This window comes from Ambystoma mexicanum, chromosome 7p (assembly GCF_040938575.1).
Source record: "Ambystoma mexicanum isolate Mex_15411 chromosome 7p, UKY_AmexF1_1, whole genome shotgun sequence".
NCBI classification, from domain to species: domain Eukaryota; kingdom Metazoa; phylum Chordata; class Amphibia; order Caudata; family Ambystomatidae; genus Ambystoma; species Ambystoma mexicanum.
The window spans coordinates 249,025,817-249,043,967 of NC_090939.1; the positions used below are offsets into that span (position 1 = coordinate 249,025,817).

An 18,151-nucleotide genomic window follows, 5' to 3' on the forward strand; every position below is an offset into this window, starting at 1 on the left:
ATGCATACGTGTTGTCCCAACATTTTAATCAGATGTTCATATATATGCAGTGCAATATACACACACACACACCACAGTGAAAAAAACTGAAAACAGAACTAAGCACTCACCTGCAGCTCTCCTTCCCACCATCCTCCAGGATTCTTCTTACGGATGAGAATCAGCTGGCCGGGAGCCAATGTCAGCTGCTCAGGGCCTGTTGCTGTATATGATGCAATAACTTGAGCAATTTCTGAAAAAATGTCAAATAAGTAATTACTTAAAACATCTAAAAAACAAAACTACAAATACATTCTACAAAAATAGCATACTAGCATTATCACTATAGTCCTATTTATTTTCAACTTTTTGGGCGATTAAAATTCGTTCACCTTACAGTAGTCATGTGAGATAAGGCAAAGGACATATCCATACCCCTTTGTTACATTTGCAGATTGTCGATCCTGCCTGCTATATATGCACAACAGAATGTAGGTTGACTTTGCTTCATGCTGAACTCACACAAGTCAGAAAAGGATGAAACGTGGGCAATCACCGATTTAGAGGAGAACATAAGATAGTCAATAAGTCATGAAAACCTTTCTATGGCCTGGTGCAAGTCATTGCCTTCAGAAGGTGGTTCAGGAGCTTGTGGCAGGTTTATGGAGGATTGGTGAGGTAAACTGTGGCTCCCATTTTGTAGACTACAGTTGTATATACTGTCCCTGATTGAAGAAACATAAAATGTGGTAGTACAGCCGATCCTTTTCCTCTCAAAAGGATTTCATATTTTAATCCCTTCACTTCTTCCTTTAAACTGTTAATTTAGTTGCTTTCATATACATATGTTCTATATGTATTGCATTCCATGGATGACATGTTTTCATGCTTGAGTGTGCTTCATCAATACCTGTTAAAATTATTTTTGAGATGTTGATTCTTTATGTTTTCGGTCCTGATCCTGCATAACTGTTATTTAATGAATTAGCAGTTGCAGCGTTAATTAGCGGATTTGGTGATCTACAGTACAGTGTGACTGGAATATTAGATTGTCAAATATTTAATAACACAATAGAGCAAATAAAGCACGAAAGTGAAAACAAAACCAATGTCCCATACACCATTCGATCCAAGGAGAGCGAAGAAATGGTTGAAAATCAAAACTCATGATCACATACATTGGAGTTAATAACCGTTCAACTACCTAAATGAATTGGTACACTAAGTAGAGGTATCAGACTCTTGATCTCAAGTAGCATTCACATGAATGAATCACAACATAAAGGGCTTGCACAGACTTAGTCCATCTGCCTGGCAAAAACGACCTTTACCCTATAGCATGGTGCTGATTAATATTAAAAAAGCTCTATGCAGAAGTATGAAAAGCAGAGTTTACAGGCCACTATTAATTTTCAATAGGTGTTACATTTTGCCAAAAGATAACTAGAAATTCAAGTCTTTCTACTGATCTTTACTCCACAAAGTGGGGTTAGTTGCTATATGGCACTGTGAAGCTGGGCCTTCTTTGCACAGGTTTTATAATTCCATATGAACACTTTTTCAAGTTACAGATATAGGTTCAAAGCCCCCGAACGAAGACATACTCATAACAACCAATATGCTATGCTCTTGGAATACTACAGGCTATAAACATCTCGTCGACAAAGGTTCTGTTAATCTAAACGAAATTGACATAATCTGTCTCCAGGAAACTTGGCTTTCCGTCGAAGTGATCTGCAAGGGATTTGTAACTCATATGAACCCAGGGATTGCTTCCCAACAAGGTAGACCATCTGGAATGATTATTTTGACTAAAATAGACCACAATTGGTCAATAATAGCAAAGAAAAATATACACTCCAGAGCTGAATATATCACTATCTGTATGTCGACCTCAATGATGAAGTCTAGTCAGAAACCTGATGTAACTTATTTAATCGTTTTCAATATCTACTGGAATCCATCAGCAATGAATGACAATAACTTTATCGACTCAATATGTGATGAATTTGATATAATTGCTAATACAACCAATCAGAGTTTATCATTGCTGGAGACCTTAATATCCATCTATATAGTACAGAAGGTATTAGATTAGATTCCCACAACTTGACCCCAAGAGCGAGAAAATGGACCAAAGAAATTGCTATTCGGAATTTAACTGACAGATCAACCACTAAGTGAACAAGGACTACCTCCCCCAACAACTTGGACACGAGAAAAATCAAGCTCTATTATTGATTACATTTTCATCTCAGAAGGGATACGAAAATTACTAACAGTAACTGCAAATTGCCCACAACCAAACAGCGATCACCACCAAATATCAACATGGGATACACCACGAATACAAGCTCTGCGATTATCTCTTCCAGACCTTGAATTGAATAATGGTATAAACAAACTCTGCATAAACCAACATCAAATGGCTGGCCTTCTCTCAAATTTCGAGGCATCATCACTCCCTGACCACACAAAACTTCATTATGAATGGATTTTGCAAAACTATTGGCAACCATTGACAAAGCATGGCAAGCCTAAAAAAAACAAACATCACTTCAATAGTGAGATCAAGCTGAAGAAAAACATTCTTTATAAACGAATACGACTACTAAAAAGCAGAAAACACCAAACTCTGCTGCGGGAATAAAAAAAGAAAAACAAATATTCAAATTCAATAAAATCAATCAAATCTTTAATGCAGGAGTCGATTTTAACGGCCTTAAAACAGAAAAACACAAGACAACTGTGGTCGCTTTTAAATCAAAACTCAAAAGGCATCAACCATGATTCAAGAAGTAGAAGCGCAAGTATGGACACGACACTTCACCAATCTGTATAAAACAAAATCAGATACTCTGCCAATACAAGGAGATGTAATACAAAACAAAAAACTTTCCTGGGACATAAATTGGGAAAGAGAAAATATTATAAAAACAATTATTAACCTGAATGCATCTCGAGCCCTGGGGCCGGACGGCCTAACGCCAATCTAAAATCGGCACCAGAAGAATGGGGCTGACTTTTTTTCTCAACTCCTTATTCTGATTGAAAAAACGCAACAAATCCCGACCAGTTGGACCTTAGCAATCCTGATTCCTATCTATAAAACTGGCGAAAAATCGGGAGAACTATAGACCAATTGCCCTCCTAGAACCGCTATGAAAATTGTTCACGGTATATCTACTAAAAAAACTCAATACATGGGCAGCGATAAATGGCAAGCAAGAAAAAGGACAAACTGGATTTGTTAATAAAAATAGCGACAAGCTGTCATGATGCCTACCCCCGGGCATCCAGATCAAGTCCATCAGCCCTGGGAGCAGGCATCCAGGAATTTAATAAAACCCCAGCAGCCCCGGCCATGCTCATAGACTTTACTTACCTCATGCAGACCATGCTGCAAATGAATCCAAGCCAACGTGAGGCCTGGATGGGACTATTTTACTACAGGGACTATTTTTTACTCAGGTGTGGTTCTAGGGTCTTCTTTCCTGGAACTACATTGGAGGCCATTTAAACCACACCCGAACAGCAGCACATGCTTCGTGTTATTCTGCATCCAGCAGCGTAACGCTCACCGTGCCTGCAGTCAGCATCCAGTCTTCAGCCACGCCCGTCTCGAATGCAGAGCTCCTAGCAATAGAAGAAAGAAGGAAAGGTTAGAAAACAGATATTATTTTAATCCTTACCTGAATTCCGAATCCATCACGTCTTCAAACTTGTAAAGGACATTATTCTACACACGTCGCATCGCCAGCTGCAGCGCCGTGCCATACTCACCAGTCCTCACAGCATTCTTCGATCCGGCGCAGCCTCCATCATTTTCTCAGCCGAATCCCACCATCTAGGGGACAAAAGAAACACAAGTGAGCCGAGAGCGCCAACAAATACAATCTCTCCACCATAGATTTATCTGATTAACAACCGGAGGCATTATTCTGTAACAGACCGCAACTTCTTACGCCGCACCTGTAAGGAGAGAGAAACCAGCAATTTAAACACACGTATGTTTTGCCGGACAGTGTTGGATAATACAGACTCTTACCTGAACACCATCAGCTGCCACAAGACAATCTTTCTTTGAACCCAGCTGCAACACAAAAAAGGAATGTACAAGAGTGAACATCGGACAAATTGAACTCTTTGAACTTTATACTTACGGGTTCTCGCCTGGAACCTCGGAACCAATACTGATCCAGAACTCTTCCAACGCCCTCAAACCAGTGAAGGAACTGGTATCTACGCACCCCTGCATTCCACGCAGGATGGAGAGCTCATCATTTACAAACATAAGGAGAATATTTCTACGAGTCAAGCAGACGAGATTAGGCAGTCCAGTCCAGTCTGTCATCTCTGCACTACGCTTAACGTTGGAGGAGGTCGCAGCTGTCCGGGTTCGATCGACACCCCTGTGGGAGCCAGGTGAGCGTAACACAAACGTTAACCTACTGCTCCCTAAGTATGATCAAGCATGAAGCTATTGTCAAGAAACAACAGGTATATGCGGTTTTCATAGATTTAAAAATGGCGTTTGACTCAGTCAATAGACAAAAACTATGGAAGAAACTAACATCATGGGGTTGCCCTTTATCCATCTCAACCCAATAAAACAGCTATACCCCAACACTTCTATTCAAGTTAGATTAAACAAAGATGGAACAGTAACTAAACCAATTACAACTTGGAATGGCCTGAAGCAAGGGTGCCCCCTGGCCGCCTGTCTATATAACTTGTACACATCAGATTTTGTAAAAAATGATCCAAGATTCATCCACGAATCCTCCAAAGATAAACAACGAATCGATACAAACCTTAATATACGCTGACAACATCATTGTCATGGATAAAACTGTGAGAGGCCTACAAAAGACCCTAGGCAAAGTCGAAATCTTTATGAAAGAGAATGAGATGCAAATTAACACTACTAAAACCAAGTTAATGAAACTATCAACTCAAAGAAGAACCAACAAGATCCAATATTACTACTAGAAGGTAAAGAGATTGAAGTGGTAAAGGCAATCAAATACTTAGGCGCTATGATAAATCCCTCACCAGTGGAACAAGAATGGAAAGATCATATCGAGATAAACGCAAGATCACTTGCACGCCAAGGTTGTTTTTTCCATCATAAGTTTGGTACATATTCAGTAAAATCAACAATTGCCTTATACAAACAAAAGGTAGTTCCTATTCTGGCATATGCTAGCGAAACACTGATTAGTCAACAAACAATGAAGTGGCATCTCTATGAGGCTATATTTTGGAGAAAAACTTTAGCACTGCCTAAAACATTTCCAATGCCGAGAATCCGCTTTGAATTTGCTCTCCAATCATTACAATCCATAATTGCTTGGAAAATAATGGATCTCTATAGGAAAATTATTTGTCAAGACCCAATTCCGTCACAGGAAATACTTAAAAGAAAAATGCCTTACATGTGACAGCTCTTCAATATTGGATTAATGAGATCAAAATATCAATGCAAGAAGAACAAATTACCGAAGATATGCTACTAAATAGACCGCAATATGCGAAACGCAAAATTCAGAGAAACAACTGGATTAAAACAACTGCCGAACAATTGAAATACAAACGTTTCCTGAAATGCGAAATGGAAACAGGAGCTCTCCATGAACTCCCAGTCTATTTAGCATGTTTTCCAGACCAAAGGATTCCAGATCTGTTTTTATGCTTTCGTTTGAATATCTTACCGACTCGTGATTACTTAACCAAGACGAAACAACTGGATACGAAGATTGCCAATTCTGTAAAACAGAGAATATTCGCGAGACACTCTTTCATGTAATCATGGTCTGTCCCGACTTGACAGAAAAAAGAAACCTGTTCAAAGACTTTTTCAGAATATCTCTGAAACAGATGAATACATGAGCGATGGGCCCATCTACTAAGAGAACACGATAAACATTTAATTTTAACAGTTATCAAATTTTGGATAGGGATCCACAACAGTAATTTGCACGAGTCCGAAACTCAAACGTAAAGCTTCTTTTAATTTATTCTTATTTTAACAAACAAAATGACAATGAAAAGGTTGTCAAAATCAAACATATTAAAATTTTTTAAAAAAAAATAGAGGTTTTGGTTGGTAGTAGGATAGGATCACTGCAAAGGCAGCTACTTTGCCCCTATATCAGCAGTCTCAAGTTCAGTGCACAAAGAGGGCCATATTGTAACGGGACAGTGCACAGTGTAATGAATCCAGGGAATTCATCCCTTCTCACCAAAGAGGGAAACCCCCCTCCACCCCTGCCCCTTCCCCATGAGGCTAGAGAGGTGAGCCCGCTCTGCTACACCCTCTCTAGGGGTCGAGACAAGTGGGACCTTACCGGGAGACAGACACTCTGGGGATAAAGACTCCTGTTCCTGTGAGGAAACACCCTAGGCCTTTCCCCGTAATGGCATATATGTGACTATCCGAGACAAAGAACATTGTGAAATCCAGAGATTTGGTTGAACAGAAAATCATAAGCCAACACAAGCAAGAAACGAGTAAACTAGGAGAGGACGACATACTGAGGAGAGAGGAAGCAGAGTGAGAGAGTAAGCAGGGCAAGCCCCCTGACAGCGTCACAGCTGAGAGGGGCGGAGCAAAGGAAAGCTAGGGTGCCCTCAACATTCAGAATTGGTCATACTGCTTGAGTGGAACGCTGGCAGCGTCTAACCTGCACTGGTGAACTGAGGAGACGGGGCACCAAGTCCCAGTGGTGGTGTGACCACGAAAGCTTTGTGGCGGGCAGTTCCCCCTGCATAATGACAACAAAACCACTCCGCTGATGAAACAGCGAGAGACCCGGTGTCCCGTAGCAAAACCTAGTCGATGAGAACGGGACACCACCGAACTGAAGGAGAATGAGGTGGAGCCAAAGGAAGAGCCAGAGCAAGTGTTGACCATGGGGATGTTTTCCTACCGATGCAGAGATAATGGGGAAAGACAGGACAACCGGGAGGCCACAGGGGAATCTTTACATATCAGGAAAAACTAGTCCCAGTGAAATCAACTAGACATGGAATGGAAAGGTGATGAACTGAACTGTAACATGTGAGAAAGAGTCCAGATTAAATCTGTAAAATAGACTAATAAGTACAAGAGAAGTACAGACGGGAACATATTGGGAAGAGAATCCTATGAGTAATTAAAAGTTACTCACCATAGTGACTAACATACTCTTAATACATAGTTCCCTTTCCTCCATACTGTATGGGCGTCCCTTCCAAGTGACAGGAGACGGAACCTTTTTCACCAGAAAAAACCTTCCCCTTTAAATTTAGAGGCGTGTGGGGGTGCGGCCCAGGGAATATGCGCGGCCCTAACTTTGCCCTCCGGCGCCACACCTTAGTCCCCATAGACGCGTCGACAATAGATTTAACATTGCCTAATGACAACAGTATTATTAGGGGGGAGGTATGGAGGAAAGGGTACTATGGACTAAGAGTATGTTAGTCACTACAGTGAGTAACCTATAATTACTCTTACGTCCCGTCCCCTTTCCTCCATACTGTATGGGCGATTACAACTGATTGTAGCCCCAGGGTGGAGAGGAGAACCTCCTCAAGCAAATATGTTCCTGAGAACCACCTGTCCGAAAGCCAGATCAGATCTAGAGCCGGCATCCAACCGGTAATGCATGCAGAAAGCCGAGGGAGAGGACCAAGAGGCCGGCCTGCTTAGGAGTTGCCAAGGGTCATGGCGCTAGAATGTGATAGCCATTGCCTTGGCCCTGACTGCGTGGACATGCATGTTGGCCGGGAGCAGCTTGTGCTGGACCTCATACGCTTCTTTGATGGCAGAGACCATCCAGCTGGATATGGAAGCCTTAGAGGCCCGACAGCCTGGTCTTGAGCCCCCGAAAGTGACAAATAGGGCGTCCGATTTGCAGAAACCCTTGGTCCTCTCCAAGTAGAATTTCAGGGCACGCCTGACATCCAGGCAGTGCAGCACTCTGTGTGCTTCGTCCTAGGGATCGGGGAAAAACGTAGGAAGGACTATTTCCTCGGTCAAGTGGAAAGCAGGCAGAACCTTGGGCAGAAATGCCGGGTGTGTCCCCAGGACTAATTTGTCCTTGTGAAAGGTGGTATATGGCTCAGAGGCGACAAACGCCTGGATTTCGCGGACTCTACGAGCTGAGGTAAGGCCGACTAGTAAGGCCGTCTTGCTGGCAACCAGCCTGATGTCCACGGCTCGAACGGTTTGTGCACCAGGGCGCCCAAGACTATGTTAAGGTCCCACACCGGGTGCGGTCTCTTGACTTGACGGGCGGGTAGAGCCTTGCGAGTCCCGTCACATATTTCTTGACGATAGGGTTGGAGGAGGAGAAAATGCCCTTCTCCGAGTTCCTGTAAGCCCCAATGGCTGCGAAGTATGTGCGGCAGGTGTCCACCTGCACGCCTGAATGAGCTAGGTTTGCCGAAAAGAAGAGCATGTCATCCAAGATGCATGCCAGGGGGTCGATTCCCTTGGAGTCTGCCCAGTGGCAGAATCTGGTTCATTTGCTTTTGTACTGGGCCCTGGTAGCTTTGCTCCTGGCGCCCTGTATGATCTCCAGATTGGCCTGTGAGAGGCTAAGGTTGCGCAGCGTTACCTGATCAGGTACCACGCTGTGAGGGCTGGTTTGCCTGACGCAGGGTGGATGACTCTGCCCCCCCTGCTGAGCCAGAAGATGTGGTGTGCCTGCCGGGAGGTGAATCAGGGGCACTTCAGAGAGACTGAGCAGCTCTGAAAAACATGGCCTGGCAGGTCACCATGGAGCTATTAGAACGATTAGGAGTTGGCGAGTCTACTTGATTTTGCAAATTACCCCGTGCATCAGGGGAGTGGGCGGAAAGGCGTAGGCTTTCATGCCAGTCCACTGGAGGTGAAACGCGTCGCCCAGAGAGCCGGGGCCCCGACCTTGCCAGGATGCAAACTGGGGGCACTTCTTGTACCAGGAGGCAAAGAGATCCACCTGGGGGTGAGCTCCCCATCTGCTGAGCCTGTCCGCTTTCAGGTTGGATTCCCCCGGGAGGTGGACTGCCGTGAGGCAAATGTCGTTTTCCAGGGTCCACTCCCACATGCCGATCGCCAGTCTGCACAGCGGAGGGGATCTGGTGCCTCCTGCTTTATTGACGTAGTACATGCTGGTTGAGCTGTCCGTCTGGATGAGTACAACCTTGCCCCGGAGAAGTGGTAGGAATGCCCTGAGCGCCAGCCAGATGGCGTTCAGCTCTAGCCAATTGATGTGGGATTCATGCTCTCGTCTAGTCCAGGTGCCCTGGACAGAGATTGTCCAGCGTGGCTCCCCAGCCCTCGAGCGAGGAATCTGTGGTGAATGTGTCCTGCGGAGAGGGCGCCCTGAAGTCAGTTCCGGGTGGAGAGATGGAGGAACGTTGATCATCTCGGACTGAGAGTCCCATTCCTGGTTCCATGAGGCCGCGAAGTGCAGCTGAATCCTCCCCATCCTTAGTCTTGTGTACGGAACGGCTAACAAGACCACTGCCAGAAGACCCAGGAGATGTTGGTACCACCATGCCAAGGTCACTTCTCTGCTGAGGAACTGGGCGGTGGCCCTCTTCATGGCGTAGATTTTTTTCCTCCAACGGAAATACTTTCTCGGAGCACGTGTCCCAGATGAGGCCCAAGAATGTCAGCGTCTGCTGTAGCTGTGACTTCTTGAGATTGAGCGAGAAGCCCAGATTGTGCAGTGTGTTCATAAGGACATGGGAAGAGTGGTGAACCGCCTCCCGGAGATGTAGCCCTGACGAGCCAGTCGTCGAGGTAGGGGTAGATGTGGCGGCCCTGCGCTCTGAAGAGGGCTGCCACCGCATACCGCATTCATGAGTCTGGTAAAGACCATGGGGGCCAAGTTGAGGCCGAAAGAAAGGACCTTGTATTGAAAATGGAAGCCCATGATCCTGAACCGTAGGAAAGAACGATGGGACTGCCAAATCGGGACGTGTAGGTATGCGTCCTTCAGATCCAGGGAGCACATCCAGTCTCCCCTGTCCAATGTCTTTGCTATAAAAGCTGGCGTAACCATCTTGAATTTTTGCAGGGGTAAGGAGAGGTTGAGGGTGGAAAGGTCCAGCACAACTCTCAGGCGCACCTGGTTCTTCTTCTGAATGGCAAAAATCCTGGAGTAAAAGCCAAAGCCAATTGCTGGGACTTCCTCCACTTCCTGGCTCTCTACGAGCGACCGGATCTCCACCAAAGGAGTAGCTGTTCCAACCTGCGGGAGAGGCGGAGAGGAGGGAGAAGAGGCTGTGATAGGAAGGCGGTACCCCATGGATACTACAGAGAGGATCCAGGGGTCTGCGAAATTCTGGCACCAGCAATGTGCCTGGAGAGCAAGCCTGCCCCCCCACTGGAGACACGTGGACCCGAAGGGGCGCGTCATGCCTTCTTTCCCTCGGAGGCTGTCGCTGAGGAGGGGGGGACTGGAAAAAGCCCTTACTCCCCCCCTCCCCTTTTTGTTGCTTGCGCCGGTTCTGAGACAGCAAGCGGTAAAGGCTTGAAGCCACGGAACCCTCTGTATGTATGACCTCTTTCTGAGCACTGCTGAGACCAAGTGTGCGATTTTGGCATGGTCTTTGTGAGCTGTTGTTCTTTTTGTCCAGCTCTTCGACCATAGAGGAGTGGAAGAGGTCCCCTCCCCTCGAACGAAGATCTAGTATCCTTTCCTGGATATCCGGGTTGAATTTTGTTGCCCGGAGCCAGGCTGTCCTTCATGTCCGTGGAAATACAGATGGCAGATGGCACGGCCTGAGGTGTCAATATTGGCCACTGTGGATTCCATGAGGTCATGCGCGACCAACTTGGCCTCAGCTAGCCCCGCCTTAAAGCGGAATTGGCTCTGGGTGGGGAGTTCCGGGAGGAAGTCTACAATTTCCCACCACAATCTTTGGTTGGCGGCTGCCAGCATGGCATCAGCGTTGGCCTGAAGTAGATGTAAAGAGATGTTGGAATAGAGTTTCCTGCCATACGCCTCCAAGATCATCTCATCCTTGCCTAGCAGCGCCGCTGAGGAAGAGGCTGAGGACAACTGGGGCTTGGAGTATAGTGATGCCACATCGATCAATGAGGAGTGTGGCTGAGGATGGGCCAAAAGCAAGAGTGTATCCCCCCTCCACCTGCCTGTACTTGGCGTCCAGGCATCAACTGACCAGCTGGGCTGAGTGGGGTTTGAGCCAGCCCTTCTTGGCCAGGGAGACTACATCGGTCTGCATAGGAATCCCCGATTTGGCAGAGGGGAGTCGTATGAGGACTTCAGCCAGAACCCCCTCTGCCAGCTGCTCGACCTTGGGTTGGGGTAGGCCCAGGTCCTCCGCCAGCCCAGCAAGACGTTTGTGGAAGGCCCTGGCTGAGGATGGTGTGTCCGGATCCTACTCCTTGTCCGTATCCTGCAGATCTGGAGGATCTTGTGGAGGAGGAGTAGATGGTGACGGAGACTGGGGTACAGGGACCGCAGCCAGAGGCTGAGGAGGCGGCAGCAGAGTCAGACCTGGAGCCATTTTTTCGGGCTGCCTGCCACGTGCTAGCGACGTGTTGATTGGCCCACTGGGCCCGGCCTCCTCCAGGACTCTTTGTGGATCACGAGGCCTACCCTGCTCCTCGGGTGTGACAACCTCGACCCGGAGGTCGGTAGAGCTGCGTTTAGGCGCCCCCTCAGAAGTATTTCGGGTAATAGGGCATAGCCCTTCGGCCATGGTGCCGGTACAAGGGCAGAGCCCCTCGGGTGAAGACCCAGTAAAAGAACCTTCTGGTCCCTCAACACTGTCACCGGGAGGATCTGAGGATCCCTCGGCCCAGAGGCCAGTAGCTTCAGCAGCCTCGGTGCGAGCGTTGGTAGGAGGACCTGACCAATCCCTCCCGTGCGGGAGAGTCCCTGGGAAGGAGCCCCTCTTGCGGGGTGCGATAGAGAATATCGGCCTTACCTTGGGCTTGGTTCGATGCTTCACAAAGGTCTTGAGATCCTCTGGAGGCGAGTTCTGGAAGAGCTCCCTCCACCTGGCTCGTCTGTTCTTCAGCGCTTTCGAGGACAGCAAGTCACATGCTGCACAAGATTGCCAACTGTGGTCTGGGCCAAGGGGCGTGGGGGTCTGAAGTTGGAAAGAGTCTGTTGCAGGATGGACACCTGCTGAACCCTGTAGAGGTCGACATGCGCCGGGGAGCAGCGTGACGCCTGAAGACTGAGTACCTGAATGATAAAAAGACAAAAAAAGATGACAAAGAAGAAGAATCCACGCATGGAATTACATGGCCGAAGCCAAACCCAGGAGCGCTGGTGAATTCGGCCCATTGCCGTCGACACGGAAAAGGGAACTTAGGTGGTGCGGCCGAGTCAGGGCAGCGCATGCTCCCAGGGCAGGACCCCCACGCGCCTCCAAATTTAAAGGGGAAGAAGGTTTTTCCTGGTGAAAAAGGTTCCGTCTCCCATCCCTTGGAAGAGGCGCCCATACAGTATGGAGGAAAGGGGATGGGACGCAAGAGTATGAAGTAAAGACCAGTAGGGTCTATAACAGAGAAATGCTGAGACTAATGAGCTTTGGGAACAAATAGCCTGAGAAGAGGGGGAGACATCCCATAAGACCAGAAGTGATATGATATTTTATTTATATTGCGCTCGTACACAAGTGTTTCAGAGCGCGACCAAGCAAAGGGTGGGGAAACCAGGGAGAACAAAATAAAAAACAACAATCTTACTAGGCCAAGTGACATTAAGAATGTGCAAGTGCAAAGTGGAATATATTGGGAAGACAATCCTAGGAGTGTGTAGTAAAGACCAGCAGGGACTATAAGAAAGAAATGCCAAGTAAGCTATCTCAGGAGAATACATTAAATACCAAGAAACTCTGTCCCAACTAAGACAGTATACGTCAAAAGAATCAAAAGGGCATAGTAGCCTTGATCAAAGGATACAATAACGGATAAGAGGATATATATTGAACACTGACCTGGGAAGAAATAGTTAACCCAAACATGCATGGAAGGAGTTGCAAGGTCTAATATAGAAAGTGACGAGAGAATATTGAAAGATACCATACTAAAAGACTTTGGATTGAAGAACAAATTCTTTCAGAACAAACATCCAGGAGAATGTAGTGGTTCTCCTGACTTCATTTACTTTGTTTAGAGTAGTGGTAGGGTCAGGTAGAATTCTTAGGACTTGGACAGAAGACTATTTTTTCATTTGGAGACTTGTTGATGACTGAAAAGAAACCTAGTTATTTATATAGGCAGGGAAAACCCCGATAGCGATAGGGAGAGATAGATGATTTATTAAATGATATGAATAATGTACTCCCCAAATATCTTGCTAATAGTGATTCTTTGCCTACCTTCAAAAAGCAATTAAAGACCTTCCTGTTTGACAAAGGTTAGGACTCATCTGTTCTCGTAGCACAGCTCTTGGCACTGAACTTAGTTTCCCGCTATATCTCCCCATCTTGCTGGCCTTTGTGAGGTTTGGTTTCTCAAGTCTCCCTGTTTCTTTGTTTTTTCCTGTTTGACATTGTTTTCTGTTGTCTGCCTTCTCTTTTCCTTTTGTGTGCGCCCTGAGGCCTTTGGGTTAGTGGCGCAATACAAGAACGCAGATAGATAGATAGAATAATGCCTAAGAATTGTCAAAACTGTGTCTGCATCCTCCTTCTGACCCACAACAACAGGCAAATGTCTTGCCAGAGCAAAGCTCCAAGGAAAGCAAAGATATGCCTGCCCAGCACTTCTAAATTTGTCTCACCACTCCTGCCCCTCAGGGTTGGGAGTAGACGGAGACTGCGGAGGAGTGAGAGGGATCAGCTGTGCGCCACTTCTTGCCAAAAAGAAAATTGAAAAATGGCCTCATCACCCAGGTCAATCAGATATTATGAGTGGAATCTAGCCTAATCCTTTCTTTAGACACTCAATTCTCAAAACTGTATGGGACTCTCAAATGATTTGAAGTATTTGTATAATTACATTACAAAAATTCTATAGAAGTGTGGTTTTCATAGTCAAGAGTCGAAGGTAGCAGGAATGCACAGACTAATAGCCAACATAAATCAGGTCAGAACCAAGTTTAAAACGGATGACAAGACAATAAAAGGTATTGTTGGAAAGACATTAACTAGCCCTTTCTAAAACAGCAGAACAGAAGAAAATGCAAAGCGTGACCTTGATCTAGTGAGTGATTAAACATTGAAGACTAGCCAAATCATTTTTAACAGTTCCAACATTTGAACAACTCTTAACAGAAGATAGTAGAAAACCTGAAACAAACACATGGGACACCTGTTCACGACCCACCTCGTGGCATCAATTTGAGAACTTCTACAAACCAGATATTGGATTTGTGGGCAGATCTTGCTGAAACAATGTCAAAGGCCTCCCAATACTATGCTTTTAGCTCTTGCAAGCCAGGCATGAAGGTTCACATTCTGGCTACCTTTGGATGCAGCACCTAGCACTCCGATGGAAACCGAACATCGCGCCTCTGTGGAAGCTTCCATTAAAGGGCAATTTGCAAATTTACCAGCTCTGGGTACCAAGTTCCTGATATGATATGGTATGATATGGCATTTATAACGCGCCTGTACACAAATGTTTCATGGCGTGATAGTATCCTATCCTGTCACCTAGTATGGAACTACAAGAATCGTGGTAATCCTATAAAGACGCATCTGCATAAGTATTGGTGGAAAGACTGAAATGATACCCCATGACCAAGGCATCTCCTAAAAATCCCAAGTGAAACACCACAGATCAGAACTGGGGACATTTGGGGCAAATGAGTTGTGTCTGCTGCCAGAACATTCTTAAACCGTCTTGGGCTGATGTCACCCAGAAAGTCAGAGATAAACTGGGAGTGGCGACCCCTACAATACATTTCAGGAATTTTAGATGGGCCACATGGATAAAGATGTGGTAACATGCCCTCTTTTTTATTAATGTTATTTGGTTAAAATAACAACCATTACACACAATTTTCAAATAAGTTATAACATTACTACAGAAATGATCAACCATAATTTAAATAAAATGAAAAAACAGTATTCATTATACAAACTATTAAAACACTGGCTTATTTATCATATTCATATTTTCATCCCATAATTTACCAATGGAACACAAGAGAATAGAATTCCCAGAAATTATGCTTTGTCACCCCAGTGGTCATACGCATCAAAAGACAAATCATTGAACATGTACACAGTATAGTATCTTTTGCAAACAAGAACACTGCAGTAATGAATGATGCATCCTCTCTAAACAGCTATGACATATTCTGCACTTGTAATCTGTGTGAAAGGTATTTAACCTGGTGCGCAACATATTTAACCTGGTGCCCATAACCATGAGGGAAGGCAATAAATTAAAAGTAGTAGCATTATCCACCTTGTCAATAACAGTAATGAGGTAAGGTTTGGGGGTTAAATAATTAAATCTTTGCATTGGTTATTCCAATAAAATGTTTCTCCTACATAAATGGTCACCATTCGATCATTAATCCCATAAAAAAAGCCTTTTTGTATAATTGAGTTTTAAGTTGAGCTAAGTAGAACGATAAATCGATCTGCCAAACTATTCACTCATGAAAGGACTTGCATGATTCAGGAAATGTATTCAATTTTCTACATCTTAAAGAACACTGTTAAATCAATTTACTGAACAAGTCCAGTAAAAAATTATCTTTTGAGGTCAACATTTTTCAATAATAGATACTAGGCTTTACTTTTAGCATTCCAGTCTAATAGGTTGGACTTCTGGAGGTCTAAAGCCTGTCGCCTGACCTAACCCTCTAGTGTATTTAGCCACGAGACCTACTTGTCATGGAAAATCTCAAGATTGTAAAGAATTCCTTGCACAATGCTGGTTTTGTATATCTTGAGTAGGTCTTAACTGATTAATCTTTTATCATGCGCTTAACATCGGCGACCAGTCTAGAAGCACAGTACTGGGATTCAAACCTGTGTTGCTTTGCGCTGTCTTGCTTCCAAGACAAAAGCATTGCACCTGAGCTATCCCCATGGCCTTCTATAGAAGAGCAACAGCAGAACGAGTAAAGCTTTTTATTAGCATACACTTTGCATAGATCTAGTAATTATATGTTCCTTTATTCAGGACCTGGTATAAGTAGCACACAAAGCTACATTATTTGATAAACTCTTTAAATGTGTTTCTCTTCCATGTGCCACTCAAAACTATTATTAGTTTTTCCCCCACAAATCAAGATTTTAGTTTTATAATATATTTTAGACAATTAGCCAGAGCATCAAAGGATAATGCGCCCAAGGAGTGCTGCAAACCAATAGGGGTCTGATCAATGATAATTAAGTTACCGACATAGCCCGACCCTCCACGACCCCCACTTAGCAAGCCCCGCCCACCTGGTGCCTTCCTGGTTGCCGCTCTTTTTCCCTAATTAAGGAGCTCTCCAGCCTCTTTTCCTTTGCAGATGGGGAGCAGGTGCAAGTGGATCTTGGTTACCTGGTCTAAGCACCACCCACCTTCTTATCCCTGCCTCTTCCTTCCTGCTCTTAACTCTTAGATCAAGGGCGTCTCTCGCCCGGGCGTCCGAATCGAAGGGCAGACAAAGAAAAGGGCAATTCTTGTTTGGACCAGGAGGATCCAGGGCCCAAACCCCTGCTCAGACAGCAGGTAAGCATGCACCAACATGTGTTTACTCCATCTGTCCCCACAGGCCATCCCCATCCCTCTGGTCTCCCAGTGATGTTCCCTTGTGCCCCCCCCCCTTCTCGCACACAGGTGTTGCCCGTTTTGCTTGGTTCTTCTACCCTGCTCCCCCACCCCCTCCAACCTACTTCTGCAGGAGTCTGTCCTGGTACATTCTGGTTTCACCATCACAGTCTTGTGGCCAATGCTGGATTTGACTTTTATGGACTTCATTGATTCACGGTACGTCACCCTTTCTCATGGTGGCCCTGAATCATGATGTTCCCATCTTCATCTTGTATCCAGGCTTGCAACATTATGTGTTACTACTGACTTATGCAATTGTACTCTCTTTCTCTCCTCTTCTCCCTTTCTCCTTTTTCCTATCTCCTCCCCTTACTTTCTTCTATGCACTTATGTCGTCAGGCCTAGTACGGTAGTCACCTGTCTGTTTCCATTTCCTTCCCACTCTCTCCCTCCCTTCCTTATCTATGTCTTAGCTCTTGCACTATCTGAAATGTACAATAGAGTACAATAGTTAATTTCACATCCTTACTGTTCATGGCCTGTAAGGATGTCATTGTATTTTGCCTTGTTCCCTCCCTTGCCTTGAAGAGCTTTGAAACACTGTGTATATGCGCTATATAAATAAACTAGCATATCACAAGAAAGAATGCCCATTGATTTAAGGGTGATAGGGATTTACCCTTGCCAGGGAGGCATGCATATCATGTGCATAAAGATTAAACAACAGTGGTGTGAATACACCCCCGTTTTAAACCAGAATTTGTGGATATAGGTTCGGTCAGTGCACCTTTATTGTCCAATCTAATTTTGACTGCAGTGCCAGTATTAGGTTGTCTGATTAGAAATAGGAAAGACAAAGGAAGACCCCAAGACTGCAAGTTCATCCATAATAACTGCTGATTAACGCTGTCAAATGCAGCAGCAAAAATCGATGAAACACCATATATAGGGATAAGGACCGTGTAGCCAGTGTACGAATGATGAAGTACTACATGACAAGATATTATAATTAGTCCCCATCCCCGGGCGAAAACCAGTTTGATGAACATGAAATAAATTGTTTATATCTCTGCCCATTTCTTGAGATTTTTGAGTAATATATTGTCAAAGATCTCGCTACACATGTCCAGCATGGCCAGAAGGCTATGATTAAGTGGATAAATCTGGTGGCCCTTCTTATAAGGGGATCAGTACAATTTCTTTTGCAGGAATATGGAATGCAAAGTTTACTGGAGATATTTTTAAACAAATCATTCAGCAGACAAGCCCACATTTCAGGGTATGTTTTATGGTGACATTTGCAAACCATCAGGGCCAGGTGTTCTATAGGATTTAAGAGAAAAGTTGAGCACAAATATCTCCTCAGTCTGAGAATAATTATAAAGTCCAAGAGGGAATACCAAAGGATCAAGTGCAATTTTAACGTTATCACACCAAAGAGCCTATAGGATATGCAATATCCAGGAAGATATAGAACTGAACTCACATTTTTTATGA

At 44.9% G+C, this 18,151-nt stretch overlaps 1 protein-coding gene across 4 annotated transcripts in view; it reads right to left on the bottom strand.

Moving 5' to 3' along the window:
- The window catches only part of ITSN1 (intersectin 1), a 3,188,156-nt gene that overhangs the window by 664,390 nt on the left and 2,505,615 nt on the right, over positions 1 to 18,151 (bottom strand). For all 4 annotated transcript variants that reach the window (XM_069636218.1, XM_069636217.1, XM_069636220.1 and 1 more), the window contains one exon: positions 111 to 232. In XM_069636218.1, the coding sequence (XP_069492319.1) occupies positions 111 to 232 (122 nt within the window). The remainder of the gene's footprint in view (positions 1 to 110; positions 233 to 18,151) is intronic.